This window comes from Arvicola amphibius, chromosome 7, assembly GCF_903992535.2.
Source record: "Arvicola amphibius chromosome 7, mArvAmp1.2, whole genome shotgun sequence".
Classification (NCBI taxonomy): domain Eukaryota; kingdom Metazoa; phylum Chordata; class Mammalia; order Rodentia; family Cricetidae; genus Arvicola; species Arvicola amphibius.
Window position 1 is genome coordinate 14,215,580 of NC_052053.1, and position 18,992 is coordinate 14,234,571.

The 18,992-nt window shown below is 46.4% G+C and overlaps 1 protein-coding gene across 1 annotated transcript in view; it reads right to left on the reverse strand.

The window, feature by feature from the left end:
- The window catches only part of Myo3b (myosin IIIB), a 293,201-nt gene that overhangs the window by 86,574 nt on the left and 187,635 nt on the right, over positions 1-18,992 (reverse strand). The window contains exons 25-27 of the mRNA XM_038338032.1: positions 13,198-13,309; positions 12,197-12,365; positions 10,850-10,930 (exon numbers count right to left, since the gene is read on the reverse strand). Coding sequence (XP_038193960.1) covers positions 10,850-10,930; positions 12,197-12,365; positions 13,198-13,309 — 362 coding nt within the window. The remainder of the gene's footprint in view (positions 1-10,849; positions 10,931-12,196; positions 12,366-13,197; positions 13,310-18,992) is intronic.

Consider the following 18,992-nt stretch of genomic DNA (forward strand, 5'->3'; position numbering starts at 1 on the left):
GAGGGTCAGAAGTTTGAAGCTTTTTTTTATCAGCTACATGGTTGAATTCTTGTTAGCCTGAACTACATGAGATTCTGTCTCACAACACACACACACACACACACACACCACCACCACCACCACCACCACCACCACCACCAACAACAACAACAACATGATAGGAAAGAAAGAGAGGTAGGGAGCGAGGGAGGGAGGGGAAAAAATCTCCCAAAGTGAACTTTTACCTTGTTTTGGCACCCAATTCAAGGGCACCAAGAGCTAGCTAAACAGTACTGCGTGTGTGGAGAGCTAGGATTTCTGGTTAGCATCTCTATCTATTTTGCAACCTTAATTTTAAAAAGGAACAATGACAGTTTAATAGTAGTCCCCAAAGGCAAAGGTCACGAAGAAAGGTCATGAAGATGGTGAGGTCCGTGACCACGGCCAGAAACAGTAGCCGTGCCTTCCCCAGGAGCTCAGCGCGTGCCCGGTTACGCTCTTGCTTTCTGATAGAAACTCACAGAATTTCTCCTCATGCAATCGAAGGGGAAACTCATTCTATATGTCTCATTCATTTACACTTCACTCATCAAAATATTGATTCTAAGAGCTATTTGAAGTATAAAAACCAAACAGCAAACTTAGAAAATATTCCTAGTAAAGCTTAGATGAAGTCGGCACCTCCATCCCCAGCATGGCCTCTAGAACAGGAGAGGGATGGGTCCGTCTCAGGAGATGAGGAAGTCAAGAGGATCAATCCCTTGAGTTCAAAGCAGGACCCCAAGTTATTAAGTATTTAAGGGCATCCTGGTGCAAGCGTGGATCACCTGGAAGCTCTCTGGCATGCAGATCCTCAAAAGAAAAGATGGGGAAATGGAAATGGGAAGCAGGGTGGAGAGAGGGAGGGAGGGAGGGAGGGAGAGAGAGAGGGAGGGAGGGAGAGAGAGAGAGAGAGAGAGAGAGAGAGAGAGAGAGAGAGTCACCTGTTTTAGGTGAAGAGGTTAGGCAAAAAAATAAAAAGAGACCAGTGACATCATGGGAAATCAAATTATGAACGTGAGCAACAGAAATGGTCACCGAAGGCTGAACTGGGGACAGTGTACAGAGGGTGGCAGAGGCATCGCCAGGCCTGGGTCACCTGAGTGTTTCTGGCTTAGCGAAGTGAGGCAGAACGTCCTGAATCAGACCGCACCCTGTGAGCTCTGCGTATTTCCCAGGAACACCAAAAGTGAGTATCTATTAGATTACCTTGAAATAAAACGGGAAGGCATTTCAGTGTCCAGGGATTAAAGCAGGGTATTTGTGTTGGCTGGTTTTCAATGTCAACTTGATGCAACGTGGAGTCTCTTAGGAAGACCGTCTTGGGGAGGGGCTGTCTAGACCAGGTGTCCTGTGTGCATGTCTGCTGAGATTGTCTTGATTAAGCGGTGTGAGAAGAGCCAGCCTGAGAGTGGGCAGCGCCGCGCCTCAGTTCTGAGTGCTGGACCATCTGGAGTAGCAGAGACTCACCGAGCCCACACATGCATTCATTCTATCTCTGCCTTTGGTAATGGATGTGATGTGACCAGCTGTTTCCAGCTCCCGCCGACGTGACGTCCCCCGGGGTGACGGACCGCCACCTGGAAATGTGACCTAAAATAAACCTGTCCTCTCTGAGGTTGCTTTTGGTCACGGTGTTTTATCACAGCAACCGAAACAAAGCTACGGCAACGCTGCACACCGGACAGCTTCTGGGCCCGGAGACGCAGATGTGTGAGGGGTGAGCGGAGAAGCTATTGAGTGATGCTGACTGTTGTGGTAGCCAGAAAGTGCATTCCTCTTAAAGACAAAACAACAGCACATGTTCAAAGGCACTACAAGAGAGGCACAGGCTGTTGTGTGCCAGCAAGTGTATCACACACCCACACCCACACCCACACACATGCATACACATGGGGCAGAGGGCACACGGGGGAAGGGGGATGGGATTTCCCCTCATAGTTTCCAGTAAAAGCCGCCTTGTGACACCTTAGTTTTGAACTTCTAACCGCTGGAGCTGTGAGGGAATACATTTTTTGTCACCTTAGGCCACCAGATTTGTGATAATCTGCTCTGGCTGCCACAGGAAGCTAATACCCAGGCTTAAGAGTGTAACTTATTCCCAGTCAGCTTCTCGAAAGGGGGTTGGTTGTTGGGACTAATGAGTCCTGGCCTTCAGCTACTCTTCCCTGTCTAGAGCCTTCTAATTGAAGTGACTAAAAGCTGTGCTTTGCCTAGAGGATCAGAGGATAGGATTTTCACCTGTTGGCCATTGACTGCAGGGTATTTAAACCTCCATGGTGCTATTAAAGAGGGGCTTTTGGTACCAGTGATTGAAGGTCTGTGTGTCGGTCTGTCTCTGCGTGTGTATTCTCAACCTCCATCCCCTTGCCTGAAGCTCGCGAACTGGCCCTTAGTGCTGACCATTACCCTAGCTAAACTTTTAGGCTCAGAGAAAGTCCTAGCTGTAGCCGTTTTACTGGCACTGGAAGTTTAGGTGGAAACTTTCTCTGATTCTAGAAATTCAAACATCGTCATCTGAAGAAGGCCCCTCCCCTCTCTGCACGGTGGGATGGTCATTCCATTCTCTTTCTTCTCCTTTGACCCACAGTTGGATTTATTTCTTATAATTTATTCCCAGTGTGCTTCTTAAAGGGGGAGAGGGGTTGGTGGCTTCCAGAAGTGTGGCCTTCATGTAGCTGTGCCTGCTGGCCAGTTTAGTGACCTTCTTAAACTCACAACAGAGGTGTCTGTTGTTATCCATGTGATAGGAAAAGAACATGTTTATGCTGCTGACAGTCAAACCCAGAGCCTTACACATGCTAACCACATGCTAAGCATATGCTCCACCACTGAGCTGTGTCCCAGAGCATCTCACAGGCTTCTTTGTGTTGTTTTCATGACAGTCATCAAAATGTTCTACCCTGATGGGGTGTTGAGAACGTGGGGGGAAGAACAGCAGGCCAGGAGCTAGGAAGTCCTACTAACAGGGCGTCTCCCCGCAACCATGGAGGAGAGCCTGGAGTGGGGCTCCTCACAGGCTCCTACAGTGAGAGTTAAGGGAAGGCAAGCGGGGAAAGAGTTTTCTATAAACCATACACATTGCTGTGCAGAAGTCTAGGACACCAGGAACCCAATACGCTTCTTTGCTGATCAAACAGCTCCCATCTCTTGGATATTGTCTTTTTCTTCAATGCTGGGGGTGGAACCTTGGTCCTCACACATGCTAGGCCAGCACTGGACCCCTGAGATACACCCTCCAGCTAGGATCTTTCTGGCTCACTGGACCCCTGAGATACACCCTCCAGCTAGGATCTTTCTGGCTCAAATAGTTCTGGTTTTCTACAAAGTAAAATTATGCACTTGCAACAACTTTTTCTTAAAAAGATCAAATGTTTGTAGCAGTTTTTACTCATGGTCACCAAGAATGGGAAACAACCTAAATGTCCTTCACCTAGTGAGTAGGACAAAACATGTATGACTCAGTCAGACACAGGGTTCTGCTTGGTACTGGAAAAGGAGGAACTCCTGACCAACACAGCAACACAGATGAACCTCCAAGGGGAAGATGGTGCATTACAAAGTCTGCACGTGGTGTGACTCGATGTGTAGAAAATTCTGGAAAGAGAAAAACTATAGAGACAGAAGACCCATTGGTGAGCAAGAAGATTAAAAAGGGATCCAGAAGGCCAGAAGGAGCTATCTGGAAATATGCATCCTCTCAGCTGTGCAGGGATGTGCTTGTTTGTGTGGTAGCCCGGTCTTATCAAACTTAATTTTACTGTATTAAACTGTATCATAATAAAACCATCAAGAGGTTGTTCAGATTAAAGGTATGGGGGGTACTCTTTCTCTGCAGGCTAGACCTAGTCCTGGAAAGCAGGACCTAACTTTAGCTGAGCAGGAAGGAGGAGGGGGAGATGGTTGCTGACAAGAGACTGTGTGCATCATTGACCATAGCTGGTTTTGACACTAAGTACTTGGCTCGGGGTCTGTGAAATTAGCTCTGGCCGCCTGTACATCTCAACCATCACAACTTTATTGACAAGAATGGCTCCCAGCTGTCACCCTTGCCACCGCTCCTGTTCTTGGCGAGATTCAGAGTTCACGGCCACAGCAAATCAAACAAGGATCCTGCTATGGCTCGTCAAGCCGGGGTTTGAACTCCTGGCCAGATGGCCGTCACTTATCTGTTATGCTGCCAATCATGCATCACGGTGGGCTAAATGTGGTCGGCCCACAAAGGTCTTCAACTCTTCAGACGTACAAAGGCAACTTGCTCTCCACACCAGCCTCAACCTATCAGGGGGACAGTTTAACGCCTGGCTTTGCAGGGACCCAGAAAGATTAACTGACTTCCAGAACAGATTGCGAGAAGGCCTTAAGCCAGTGAGGAGGGAAAACGGTGGCAGGGCCTCAGGACCTCTCAGTACTACGAGGCTCGAAAGCAAAGATGAAAACAAAACCAGTAGAGGGGTCACGGGCCTGCTGCATGCTATTTTTTTCTCTTGTTGGATAACCCAGACACAAGTTAAGACTCAAAAAAAACCCCAAACAAACAAACAAACAAACAACAACAACAACAACAACAAAACCCATGGTCCCTCATAAAGATGTTATTGTCATTATATTTGTGATTTGACAGGTGCTGTTTTTATCTGAAAGTAAGAAAGGCTTTCTGAAGTTCTGGCATTACTATGCTTACCTTAGAAGAGAGTCTTGCAGGCTTTCCTCCCCCTCAGGAAGTTAGAAAGCAGTGGCAGGAGGGCCCAGGCGATGAACAATTGTTACCTTTCCTCAGGTGAAGGGGTTGTGGGGGGTACAGGCAGGGAAACTTTGTACGTACCATTATCTTTACGGCAGCCCCTGAGAATCGGATCTTGTTAAATTTCATATCTGACGAAACCAAGGCCCTGAGGCTAAATAATTTTCTCCAGCGAGGAAATTCTCCAGACATGGCAGAATGTCTATAACCCTAGGGCTTGGGGAAGGGGAAGCTGAGGGATGGTGACTGAGACAGGCAGATCGCTGAAACCCACTGCCCGGCCAGTCTAGGGAAAAGCAGCAAGCTCCAGGTTTAGTGAGACAACTTGCCTCAAAAAAATAAGATGGGGAACTAGGTGGTGGTGGTGCATGATTTTAATCCCAGCACTTGGGAGGCAGAGGCAGCTGGATCTCTGAGTTTCAGGTCAGCCTGGTCTACAGAGTAAGTTCCAGGACAGCCAGGGTTGTACAGAGAAACCCTGTCTCAAAAATAAATAAATAAATAAAAATTAAAAAATAACAGTAGCAATAACAACATCAGCAACAAGATGGGGAGCAATAGAAAAATGCCTGATATCAACAGCTTCCCCCATTCACCCCCCCCACACACATACACACACACAGAGGGAAGAGTGCATCTACACATGGTATACATATACACTACACATACAATAACTTTCTCCAAGCTATATGAGAAAGGATGGGATACCCATTGTTTCTACTCTGAATTCCATTTACATAGGACAGGATCTTAACTCTCTCCAAAGTTTTGACTGGTGCACATATCCATGGGCAATGGCCAGATAGAGACCTGGTAGAATTTCCAGTCCCAAGGGCACCATCTCTGCTGCTGCCACCAAATGTAGTTTTTAACTGAGTCTCTATTGTTCTATTTACCAATAAAGACTTGGGAGTCAGATGTTGGGGTGAAAACCTCCTAGATCAGAGAAGCTGAGAAGCAACCAATTGACCTTCCTTTTTGGCCAGAGACCCAGCAAGAGGACATCTCTCCAGCTGTCCCAAACCCAAAAGACCCCGAATCTCCAAGTCTCTCCCCATTTCTTCCTGTGAGTCTCTCTATCCATCCTCCTGGCTTCTCCATACTCTCTATAGTTAATTCCTGTCAACCAGTTGCTGGCTCCATTTCCTGACCCAAGGTTGATTTTATTAACACAGTCTCAGGTTTCACAGTGCGGTCAGGTTTCACAACACCTCTCCCATATGCAAAGCTGTCAGAAGTCAACCCCTGTCTTGATATGCTGAGAGTCAGAGACTCCCAGGTAGCTGGAGAGCAGATGGAGAAGTCTAGACCTCCCCCTCAGGCTCCTCCCACCGTGTTCTGTGAGACAAGACCTTAGAAGAAGAAGATGGCACAGTCTGCAGGTTAAGGCTCAGCTCAAGCCCAGGTGCACCTAGAGAGATTTCCTCCAGATGTTAAAATAGGTGAGAACACCGGAGAAAGGAGGCCGCTGCTTCCCGCCCTCCGGTTAAGAGCTTGTTTGTTCTCACACCTGTGCCTTCTCTGCCTCCAGCTCTTGCTTTGAGGAACTCAGCCTGTGTGTGAAACAGCCAAGAGGCTTCCTAAGAAACAGACTAGAAAGCCAGACAGTTCAATAGAGACGGAACAATAAACAGGGACCAGAAGGGACACCGCAGCCTTGCTCGCTGTCTCCCTTAAGAGTAGGGTCTCTTGTACCCCCTCTCCTGACTGGTGTGTGAGCCACAATCTACTCACACACAGCTTTATTAGAATGAAAAATAATATATATTTGATTTTTTTGCAGCTGCAAGAATCATGTCATTGTACTGCATATGCTTGGTTATATTAATGACTTTTCAAAGTTAATTGTATGTGTTTATTGTAGAATATTACGTGTACATGAGGACACATGTACACGTTGTATAAAAATAATCTTTTGTTTTAGATTTTTCTAGAACTCACTTCTAATGAGTGTTGACACTATCATCCCTTGAGGGGACCATGTTCTAGAACCACGTGTTAGCGCTGGAGAATTTGAAGGCCCAGTGAATCCTACTTTTTATCACAATGTAGGAGCCAGCCATGATAAGCTAAATAGAAACAGACCACCCAAAGGAAGTTCTTTACTTCCAACCATTATCACCTGCCATGTAGGACTTGGCCATTGATAAGTTTAATGGAGGCCTGAGTCTCAATAGTTTGTAGGTAGTAGTAGTTGTTGTGTTAGTAGTAGGTGCTGTGAATTGAACTCAGGTCCTCTGGAAGAGCAGTCAGTGTTCTTAACTACTGAGCCATTTCTCTGCCCCACCCCGCTCCTTTAATTAACATTTATTTATTTATTTGTTTATTCATTTATTTATTTATCCTGAGGTAAGGTTTCTCTGTGTAGCTTTGGTTGTCCTGGAATTTGCTCTGTAGACCAGGCTAGCCATGGACTCACAGAGATCTGCCTGCCTCTGCCTCCTGGTATTAAAGGGGTACACCATCAATGCATGGTTTAAATTTTGATTTTGAGGCAGGGTTTCACTGTACAGTCCAGGCTCAGCCTCCTGGTAGATGTGCACCATCACCAAGCCATTTAAAGTTAAGAAAAGGAGGCAGTTTAGCCAGGCATGGTGATGTACGCCTTTAATCCTTGCTCTCTGGATGCAGAGGTGGGTGGATCTCTGTGAGTTTGGGGCCAGCCTGGTCTACATAGTGAGTTCCAGAACAGATAGGGCTATCTAAAGAGGCCCTGTCTTTAAACAAAACAAAGGCAATTTAAGGGTTTGAGCAATTTTAAACACTAAAAACCCAACACTAAAAACGCCGTTCTGTTGCAGGATAGGGTCAAGCAATGCTTGCTTTTCCTTCTGGAAGGCACTCTGAAGCAGCTCCATTCTGCGCTCCTCACAGGCAGCTGGCTTAGAATGTGTACTCACAGGTTCAAGGCTCCCCTTAGTGAAAAACTCCTTCAGAGCTAGTTCTTGACACTGGCGCCATCATCCGATGACATCTGTGTGGTTGGCAGGGCCAAGGAGGGGAGCCAGTGCGCACTCTGATGGAGGAGGGCAAACGGAAAGTTTCCACAGCATTAACAGTTTCAGTGAAAACAAGCTGTGAACTACCAGGCTGGGTCGGAATGGAAAAACCTAAAGAATGAAACCGCCACTGTAGATGCTTGAGAAATTCCCCGCGGTTGTTTCTTTTGATACTAGTCATTGAGGAATACATGTTTTGTTTGTTTTCTTCAGAGAATGAATGTAGGTAGCTAGGCTCCCTTTCTGAAACTCAACAGCTAACCAAAAAGTAATAGATTTGTAGTGGAATAAATATAACTTAATTTTTTTTCTTGGAATGCTGTCTTGTTACCTGATTTTCTTACAGAGAGCACTTTTCTCCGCCAGAATTAATAATGGAAACTTGTTAGAAGCCAAGGTAACTGACATTCGAAGTTGTTCCCCAGTCCCTAAAGGAAGCCCGCACGGAATGTTTGGCTCCGCCCCCAGCTCCTGGAAGCTCGCACCGCCTGCTGCTCTGGGACGCCACGCAGGAAACGTGTCCTCTAGTACCCAGGGTGTTTTCTCCGTCTGTTTTCTCTCCAACATTTGAGCGCTGGCTGCTGCACCTTTGGGCCGGGAGAGGTCTCCAGACCACCAGCTCATGTTTTTGAAAGGCATCTGTTTATTTTAAAAATGCAAATCTGCCTACCTCAAAGACCGAATGGGAGGGAGAAGTGATTTCAGCGTGGATTTCCTTCCCTCTCGCCTCGCACCCAGGGCACCGGCCACTTAACCCCTGGGAGCCCAGGGAAGAATCCACAATTAAACGCAGCAGGCTCACGGCTCTAGAATCAGCTGGGCGGGTTATTCGGGGTCTGGTTTAAAGCACCTCAGAGGTCCTTAACGAAAGAACACGGGGCCTTTGATAGGGTGGCTCCTTGTTGAGGGCTGCCCGGAGGAGGGCAGGATCCTGGGGCCAGAGGCTCCTATCAGTGGCCGCCCAGTCCTCAGGAGCAGAAAGCAGCAAGGTTAATGCGGACTTTGATCTCTGGCGAGGCATACCAGCTAGAATTAATTTACATTTCAGATGAAAAAGGTTGACAGCATGAAAAGGCAGCTTGTTGCTGGTATTCGAATGTGCTGTAATAGATCGGGAATTCTGAGAGGAAGTTCTGAGGACGGGCTAAGCTGCGCTGGGCTGCTTTTATTGGGAAGGAGATGAAAGAGAAACAAATTTCGCTCTGTGCTGCTCTGCAGCAACATGTAGGCCAAATGCTTCCTAAATTTCAAGGGCTGCTCTTTAATATATATATTAAATATATATATATATATACATATACATGTTTGTGTATATATATATAGTATCTCAGCAACGCCATTAAATAAAAGAAGGCTGTGGGTAAAATACAAACAAATGCATTCCACAGGATCGAAATTTCAAAGAAAGTAATTTATGGGGAAAATAATTAGTCAGAAATTAACCACAGAAATGGCTGTGTCACGCTGGTCACCTGCTTCTTTATGCAGTTTTGCTGTTGTCTTATGTGGACGGTTCTATCTGGGGCACTTTCTTTGGCAGGAAAGGGGGCTTGTGGGGAGACAGCTATGCCAAATCACAACCGTGGCCCCAGTCCTAACCCTAGGGCGCGTCAGTTCCCGTCCATTTTGTCAGCTGAAGGCAGAGAGACTCCACCTGCTTCCTGCCACCCAGGGCACTGAGGCGTAGGTGTGACCTTCACCCTCACCTGAGAGCCCTGCAGAACTGGCTAATACACATTTTCATGCTACCTAGTGGCTGAGAACACTGGTCGTGAGGCTAAGGGAGGTGAGTGTTTGCGAAGCTAAAAAGAAAAGGGAGGTGCTTTAGGAAGACACCAAATTACCCTTCCCCGGTACCCGCCCACACGTGCTTCAAGGATGAAGCACTCCCACCCATCACTGTCTTTAGACAGAGATCATGAGGCCAGTCTGTTTTTGCTTAGTGCTCACCTGGCCCTCAAATGTGATTTTCAGACATTTCATGATTTTCATATAATGGACGCAATGGATCAACAACATACAGGCTTAAAGTTTTTATTTTAAGACATATGTTGAGCATATTGCAAAATCTGAGATCAGCTGGTATCCTCTTGAGGAGAGACGTGTGTGTGTGTGTGTGTGTGTGTGTGTGTGTGTGTGTGTGTGTGTTGGCAGTAAGTAGTGAACACAAGATGCACTTTGAGTTTGGGTTTCTTAAGCTGCAACAAGAAATTGTTCACTTTTCACGGGGCTTTGAAGTGGCAGAGGTTAGAAATTGCTAGAAGATGGTGTTAAGTGTGACACAATTGTATTTAAAGGCCACCCCTACTTCCAAAATACCTGAGTTCTTAGTGAAGATGCCTGGCCTCCACCAGGGCCTAAGAATTCTGAGCAGGACCCACAGATGTGGATTTTTGGGTATCCCTGAGTCTCCCTTACAAATCATCATCATCATCACCACACACACACACACACACACACACACACACACACACACACACACACACCTTGTTTTTCAGGACAGAATTTCTCTATGTAGCCCTGGCTGTCCTGGAACTTGCTCTGTAGACCAGGGCTGGCCTTGAACTCACAGAGATCTGTCTGCTTTGGCCTCCGGAGTGCTGGGTGGGATTAAAGGCTGGCACACCACAACCAGCCATCACCCGCCTTTAAAGCCAGCTGCTCTCACTACACTGATGACGGACTTACAACTGGAAGAAAGAAAGAGACGCATCCAGCAGCAACATCACAGCAAGTGTGCTCAGCCCAAACTGCCTAGCTTTCAAAGACCAGCTCTGCTGTGAGCAAGCTGGGTGATAGTGGATAAGTTATGTCCCTTCTCTGTGCCCCAGATTCCTCTTCTCTTGTAGTAGGAATATAATAAGAAGACTCCTCAGAGTCTTCTTAGTAAGCATGGCCCCTGGTAAATGCGCACGATGCCTCAGCCAGAAGAGCTGCCAAAGGGGGCCAGCCCACCCTCGCAGACACACTGTGGGACTCTTGACTCACCCCTGTGTGCCACTGTCATTAGCCTTTCAGCTTCTCTGAACTCATTTGCCTGGAATCACAGAACATTTCAAGTGGACGCTGCCAACGATGTTTTAATTACCTGCTTGAGCATGAACCGCAGTCTCACTCCTTCTGTGGCTGATTTGCTTAAATTTCCTCCGAGCATCATATCCTCTCCAGGCTAAAAATATAAAACCATGTGCCGGGAATGACATTAATTTTAAAACTTGCCAGAGAATTGATATAAGCTGTTCCACCTCCAATCTGTTTCTCGCGTTCCCTCCCCCCACCCCCACCCCCACCTACCCCTTCTCCCTGAGCCTGAAATCAGCAGATGTGCTACAGTGTAGGAAGGGCCTTTCTGAACTCTTGGTCAACTTTTCAGAATGCTTCTGAGGAACTGTTTTTAGCCAAAGAGTGTTTTTCTTGGAACATTTTAAGTTCTATTTAGTAATAGTGCCCCTTGCCCCAGGTGAGGTAGTTTCTTATCTTCCCGAGCAGGGAGGAAACCCTGCCTTGAGCACCCAGGGTTAGGGCTTGGAGGGATGATGGGAGGCACTGAGCTGGCCCAGTCCTTTTAATCACTTTATGTTTAGAAGAAAGGTATAATTGGAGATGAAGATAAAGGGGACAGAGGGAGAACAAAGTACCAACATCTTCCACAGAAAGGGAAGGCAAAGAAGAAAGCCAAGAGGAGAGAGAGAACAGAGCATGGGAGACAGCCATCCCTCAGATAGAGGTGATGCACAAAGCATCCACCCAAGATGAGCAGCCGTCTTCTGTGTCCCAACGTGGGCCCGAGCATCGTCAAGTCTCTGGACAAGCTCATGAGGGCCAAAGCACGCTAAAGCACACTATAGTTTCTTGTTATGAGAGTACCAAGAAATTCATCTTCTAAGTTCAAGGTCTAGAGCTTGCATGAGAGTCCAGGTGTTGTTCCTAGCACCCATGGCATATGTAGGTGGACAGAGGCACCAGCAGGCTTCTGTACAACCTAGAGGCTGGTTTCCTCTGTTGATAAATCCGGTCTGTGCTACAAAACCCTACAAGATGGTATCAGTCATGTGACAGTACAATCTAGGTATCACCCGGAGTGTATATCATCTGTCATTCCAGGAGGCAGCCCATGTGGAGTGATAGAGTTGGACATCACTGGTCAGCTCACACTGCCTCTGTCTTACGACTCCTCCCGGGAGTTCGAATGGCTTGTATGTTTGTCTCTCCTTGAGGTCAGGGACCATAGAGGGATGCCCTTGACTACATCCCCAGCACCTAGTTCGAGGCTTAACTCATGTAAATACTGGAAAAAATGTTTGCTGAAGTAAGGGAAGACGGGGGGGGGGGGGGTGGAAGAAGGGAGAAAGGGAAAGGGGAAGCCCTAGGCGAGTGGCCCCCAGCACTCAAGGAAATACCAAGAGGTGACACTGGCTAGGACCAGGCTGCGTACCTGACTGGATGGCAATGGCAGCCTTCTCCTTCTCTCTCTTCTCTCTGGCTCGTTTGTATCTTCTGGCTCCGAGCCAGCCCTTGGTATATGCCTGCAGCATGACCACTCGGCCTATGACTTCTCGCAGTAGCAAATTTAATTGTTCCACGTGGTAATATTTGAGAAAAACCTAAAAGGAATCATTGTTTTAGTGTTACATGTGGGCTTCCCAACAGCAAATCCCTCCACTCCATCCTATTCTCCATGCAAATATTAAAGCCATGGTCTAAGTAAAGTTCATATATTAACTTATTGCATATATTGGTGATTTCTGAAGGAAATTACAGGACTTAGACAAGCCCAGGTGTTATTTGGGAGTGCCTCCCTACAGTTGGGAGTTCCATTTCCTCAGCCCAGCTCTGCCCTCATTGCCCCTTATAGCCTCTGAGGGAGGTGCTGAGACCAACAGGCTGACCCGAGGTCAGCAGATAGTCCTGAGGCCAGGAGACCCAGATGACCCTCAGTGACCTAATTTCCAGAGAGGAAATCCACATGCAGGCTGGAACTGGCCTTGTAGAATTTAACCATAAAAACCTGGGCTCCTGCAGAGACATGATGTTTCCCCAAATGAAAAGCTACACACAACGAAAGTAAAATCAGAGTCAGCAATAAACAGCCCAGGTCTAACACAAGAAATGGGCGAAACTCTAAAGGGAACTCATCACTACCATGACTATGATTTATATGTTAGCATGTGTGCTCGGTTATGAAATATGGAAAAGGGGACATTCTAAAGTGCATCCAAAGATCTCTTTCTAGAAATGCTAAAAGGTTCTCAAATTACAGAACAGTGTATGAACCATCCTCCTATGGTCCCAGAATCAGAGTTAAGACCAGCAAAACCATTTTTAAGTCAGAGTCTTGCGTGCTATGGTATGCCAGGTACAAACCCATGCGTGCTAGTTTTCCAGGACAAGAGAGCACCACAGATGACAGTCTGAACAATAGGGAGAGAGGGCTACCTTTGTTTTTCCCAGGACCCAGTGATCTAATCTGGACTTTTCCAAGATAGCAACACAGCTCTCTTTGTTAGCAGGAGGTGTTTGATGTGCTCGGAACGCCAAGTAATAATACCTACAAAAAAAGAGCAAACAGCCTCTTCAGTCACCGCTTAGTTTAATGGTAGAATTGTTCAGGACTCACTGGCGAGTCTCATTTTTCTCCTAACTAGTACATTTTTCTGACTGTCAACAATAGCCCAGTAAGTAGTGAAAGATATACAATTTATACCTCATTTCTTTGCTTTTCCCTATTTCTATATTTTTTCCTTTTAATGTTGTCTTTTTTTCTAACCCATATTCAATGTCTGTATTTTTTTTTGTCTTTCATATGCAAAAATTAAAATATCTGCCCCTGTTAGGATGCTGGGATTCAGATAGCTGCTATACTGAATTCCATAACTGTAAATGCTAAGGTTTAGAGTGCATTGCAGGGCTTTTGACTGGGCTTAGAAAAGTCCCATCTGAGGCATAGTGTGGCTAGGAGGTGATCCCTAAGTTTCTGTCTGAAGGAGGCATGTCCGCTGTTGGCACATTTGCTTTCCCAAATACCTTCATTTTAGTGGCCGTCTAAACTGTATGAAGAAAGGGTTTCAGGGTAGGGTCAAAGAGTACCACTGCAGAAAAGGCCAGGTGTTTCATCCTTGCTCATAACCAGGTTCATAGATGTGGCCCTATAACAAAAGGCACAGTACCAAGAGAAAGGCACCCATATTTATTTGATGCAGTTCTCTGTGGCAGGGGAACCTTCTTTCATGAGGAAACGAAGTCCTCAGACGCAGTCACTCTTGAATAGTTTTATGCCCGGTCTGGTGCAATGGTGGACACAGACAATTGAACGGGAGGGTGTGGCCTCAAGCCAGCAACGTGGAAGGACCTTGAAGGCCTGAATGTTCAGATTGCCCTGAGAGTCCCTGTGTTTGTAGAGGAGGATGTCCCTCTTCTCCGAGCAGGGGAATCACTCACACTAAGCTAAATTCTTTAAAAAAAAAATTACTTTTATTGAAATGTGCATATATGTGCCCATGTGCACATGTACGTATGTGCCCATGACACATGTATGCCTATGGGTGCTGGGAGAGGCTGTCTGGAGGTAGAGTTACAGGCAGCTGTGAGTTCCCTGACATGCGTGCTAGGAACTTGAACTCGGGTCTTCTGTAAGAGTAGCATGTACTTTTAACTGCTGAGCCTTCTCTCAGGCCACAAGAACACTTTCTAAGATAGATGATGTAGTTAATGCCAGATACTCATAGTCTTAAGTCCAAGTCTACCATAGGAACAGGGGAAGTAGGGGGAGAAGGAGCAGGGGAAGAAGGAGAGGAAGAAGGAGGCTGTAACACTATTCACCAGGTTCCTTTTCCCACGGCAAGAATTCAGAAATGTCCACAGTCTGATAGAGATGCTCTAAATCCTACCTCAGCACTCAGACCCAGACTGTGAGATGGAGCCTGTCTATCAAAAGCAGCTGCATCTGGGAAGAAGTGGTTTTGACAGCTCTAGGTGTCTAGACCCTCAAAACAGAATCCTATCCCTTACTGTTTTGCTATTGCATCCTCAGACTTCAGACACTACCGTGTGTGGAAAGAACCAGGACAGCTAGAATCTGTAGGACAGAGTAGAAGGCTAAAGAGAGACTTCTGGAGGGCAATAGGAAAGAATCAGGAAGTGACACAGGTATTGAAATGAACATGAAGGAGGGGGCTGGAGAGCTGGGTCCGCGGTTAAGAGCACTGGCTGCTCTTCCAGAGAACTAGGGTTGATTTCCTGCACCCACATGGTGGCTTACAACCTTCTGTAACTCTGACGTCCTGTAATTCTGACCTCTGCAGGCACCAGGTGTGCACACAATGCACAGACACCCATGCAGACAAAACACTCAAACACGTTGGTTTTTGGTTTTTTGGTTTTTTTTTTTTTTTTTTGGTGTTTTGAGACAGAGTTTCTCTGTGTAGCCTTGGCCTTCCTGGAGCTCATTCTGTGGACCAACTTACAGAGATCCACCTGCCTCGGCCTCCTGAGTGCTAAGATTAGAAGCATGCACTGCCACCGTCTGGCTTTAAAACAAACCAACAAAGAAGGACATTTAACATTTAATGCTCTTTCAAATGTTCAAAAAGTTATAGAAATATAAAAGATATTTTTTTTAAAACACCAAAAAGAACTTTTAGAAGTGAAAGCTATAATGTCTGAGGAAAAAAACTGTATAAAAGGAACTTAGCAACAGGTGAGTCAGAACAGAGAAGAAGATGAGCGAGCTTAAAGACATGCTAGAAGAAATTAAGTAAAAGAGAACAGGGTGTTGGAGACGTGGTTCAACAGTTAGGAGTGCTTGTGGCTCTTTCAGAGGACCTGAGTTGGGCTCCTAGACTCCATGATGGGGGCTCATAAAGGGCCTGTGACCCCAGCTCAAGAGACTCGAGACCCTCTTTTGGCCTGCACACACAGGGAATGCACTGTGTGCGCGCGCGCATGCGCGCGCGCACACACACACACACACAAATAGAAAAAGTTTTTAAAAATCAGAACAGAGAAAACATAATTTGAAAAGCAAAAGGTTTAGTAAATTGTGGGTCATTTTTAAGAGACTTAAATATATCTAACCAGAGTTCCTAAAGAGAGTTAAAAGAGGACACAGAGAAAAAAATGTTCAAAGAAAGGGTGATTAAAACTTTTCCAAATTTAATAAAAACTATAAACCAACATATTGAAGAAGCTTAGTGGACTCCACACACAAACTGAAGGCAGCTATATCAAAGGACGGTCAATGAAATTGGTCAAAACCAGTGATAAGGAGAATATCTTACAGAAAAAAGACAAGCTACACAGAGAAGTTCAGACAAATTTAACAGCAGAGGTCTCTCTCTGTCTCTGTCTCTCTGTCTCTCTGTGTCTTTCTGTGTCTCTCTGTGTCTGTCTCTCTGTCTCTGTCTCTGTCTCTCTCTCTATATCTCTATCTCTCTCCGACACAGGGTTCCTCTGTGTAGCCCTGGCTATCCCGGAACTCACTCTGTACACCAGGTTGGCCTCAGACTCACAGAGATCCACCTGCCTCTGCCTCTCCAGTGATGGGATTGTAGGCGTGCACCACCACTGCCCAGCGAGTTCTCAATAGGAACAATGTGAGTGAGAGAACAGTGGAGCAAATCCTGAAAGCACCAAAAGAAAATAAATCCAACTGTCAGGGAAGACACCACACAAAAACAAAGGCAAGAAAGGACTGTTTAGGACACAATAAAAGCTGAAAGAATTTATCCCTAGATGATCTTCTCCTAAAGAAATGCTAAAGGAAGTCCATCACTGAAGAAGGAAAATAATTCCAGATGGGAGGATTCACTCTATCGAAAGGACTGAAGGGCATGCTATGAGAACTATCTAATGGTAACTATCCAAAATACTTTTCTTATGACTTAAATATCTCTACCCTATTTTTACTGAGCCAAAATAATAGTAATATATCGGATTTATAATACACAGAGACATGAAATATAGGACGAGCATAGCATAAAGATCAGGAGAAAAGAGACAGAAGTGGGTTATCACAAGTGTTTTATGCTGTGTGTGGAAAGGTGCAGTGTGGATGTAAGGCAGGCTAAGAGAAATAAAGATGCGTGGCATAAATCACAAAGCCAGCCCTAAAACAACCGAGCAAAGAGCTACAAGTAACAGATCAACAAAGGAGATAAAATGAAGCTGTGCAAAATGTTCAATAAATCTTGAAGAAGGAGGAGGAGGAGACAGTGATGGCAGATCAGATGTGACTAATAAAAACCATGTAGCAAAATGTCAGAATAAAACCAACCATATGAGTAAGAACGCCAAAGGGAACATTTTAAACTTTGCTACACACACACATGCACACATTCTCGTGACCTCTGTGTGTGTGTGTGTGCTTGCACGCTCGCGCATATATGTGTGTGTCTATCTCTGTCTCTCTCTCTCCTGGCTACCCACACCCTTACACACACACACACGCGCGCACACACACACACACACACACACACGCACACATTCTTGTGACCTCTATGTGTGTGTGTGCTTGCACACTCGTGCACATATGTATGTGTCTATCTATGTCTCTCTTTCTCTCTCCTGGCTACCCACACCCTCACACACACACCCACACACACACACATGCACACATTCTCGTGACCCCCCTCTCTCTCGTGTGTGTGTGTGTGTCTGTCTGTCTGTCTGTCTGTCTGTCTCTGTCTGTCTCTCTTTCTCTATCTCTTTCTCTCTCCTGGCCACACACACACACACACACACACTCACTCACACACACACACACACACACACTCTAAGTCTCTGGAATACTTGATGAGCTCCACCCACTCTGCCATTTGAACAGACAAAGCTGTAAGACAGCTTCTTCTTGCACTATTTTTGTTTGTTTGTTTGTTTGCCTTCTTATATATGTCTGTGTGAGGGTGTTGGATTCCCTGCAACTGGAGTTACAGACAGTTGTGAGCTGTCCTGTGGACACTGGGATTTGAACCCCGAGTCCTTTGGGAGAGCACTTAGCGCTCCTCTCCACTGATCCATCTCTCCAGCCCCTGTGCTCTGCTTCTTATGATGCCGCGACAGGGTAGAAACCAGGCCTTCCCACCCCCTTGAAACAAGAGGATATGGCAGGTGATTCCTTTCCTCACTACCAGTTCTTCCTCAGGTGAAAGAATTCCGGCTCCACCTAGATGAGAGGTTTCTGAACTATGTGTGAGCAGTTGGGGTAACCTGTCCCACTGCCCCTCCACATGCCCACAGGCCTCAGAGCTTTCCTGTCCTGGCGAAACTCTGCGGCTCGGTGCTCCAGGGGCCTAGCTGGCCCCTCTAAGAAACATTAAGACACTGGAGGGAGTGGAGTTATTGATGTGTGTGCATCCTTCCGATATGCCACATGTACACACACCCGCCATCTGTCTGTCTGCCTTTGAATAGAGGAGGAAGGTAGAAAGAAGATGGCTCACAGTTGGGGACGCGGTAAGAGGACAATCTGAGACCACCTTCTCATGTGAACACAGGCCTCTGCCCCCTTCATATTTGTGTCTCTGGAGCCCATGCCCCCCACAGCATGGTCTGACTCTCAAACTGGCAGCTGGGATGCCCCAGCATTTTTTTGCCTCTAGAACCAGTGTGTTCCTGTGGGGAGCTGGATTATGAGGCTTTTGCTAGCAGCGTTGATTTCCTATGGCTGAGCAGCAGCTGTGAGGCTCCCATCCACCAGCATCGTGTTTGGAGTGGGATAGGAAAATTTGCTTCCCAGTGGAAAGCTGTACGCATTGTCTTTCCAAACCCGTGTGGGTTATCAGATTCTAGCCTTGCTCTTCCTCTCTGAGACGCTCTGTGGCTCTTTCTAAACAGCTGGCACGGGGCAGCAGCTGTAGCTCGGTGGCGGAGGGCTGGCTTAGGATACACAAGGCCCTCAATGCCATCTTCAGCATTGCTGAATGGCAGCTCCTGATAGATACAGAAAGCCAGCGGAGCCTGGTGGCATCTTAATTGATTTCTTCCCCACTCTGGAAAACCAGTATTGTCCCTGCTTGTTATTCATTGCAATGTTCCTTTGCTTTGCAGAAGCCGTGCCGCCTAGACCTTTCCTATGAACCGATGATAGCATCCACCTAGTCCCTCTTATCATATGTAGAAAATGATGCTTTGAACACTTCTGTATTCCACTCGTGATTTTTGTCTTCTTCTGTATGTTATCTTCTGACAAGAGAAAGACAGAATGCAAATACCCAGGCTAGAGGGACTTGGCCCAA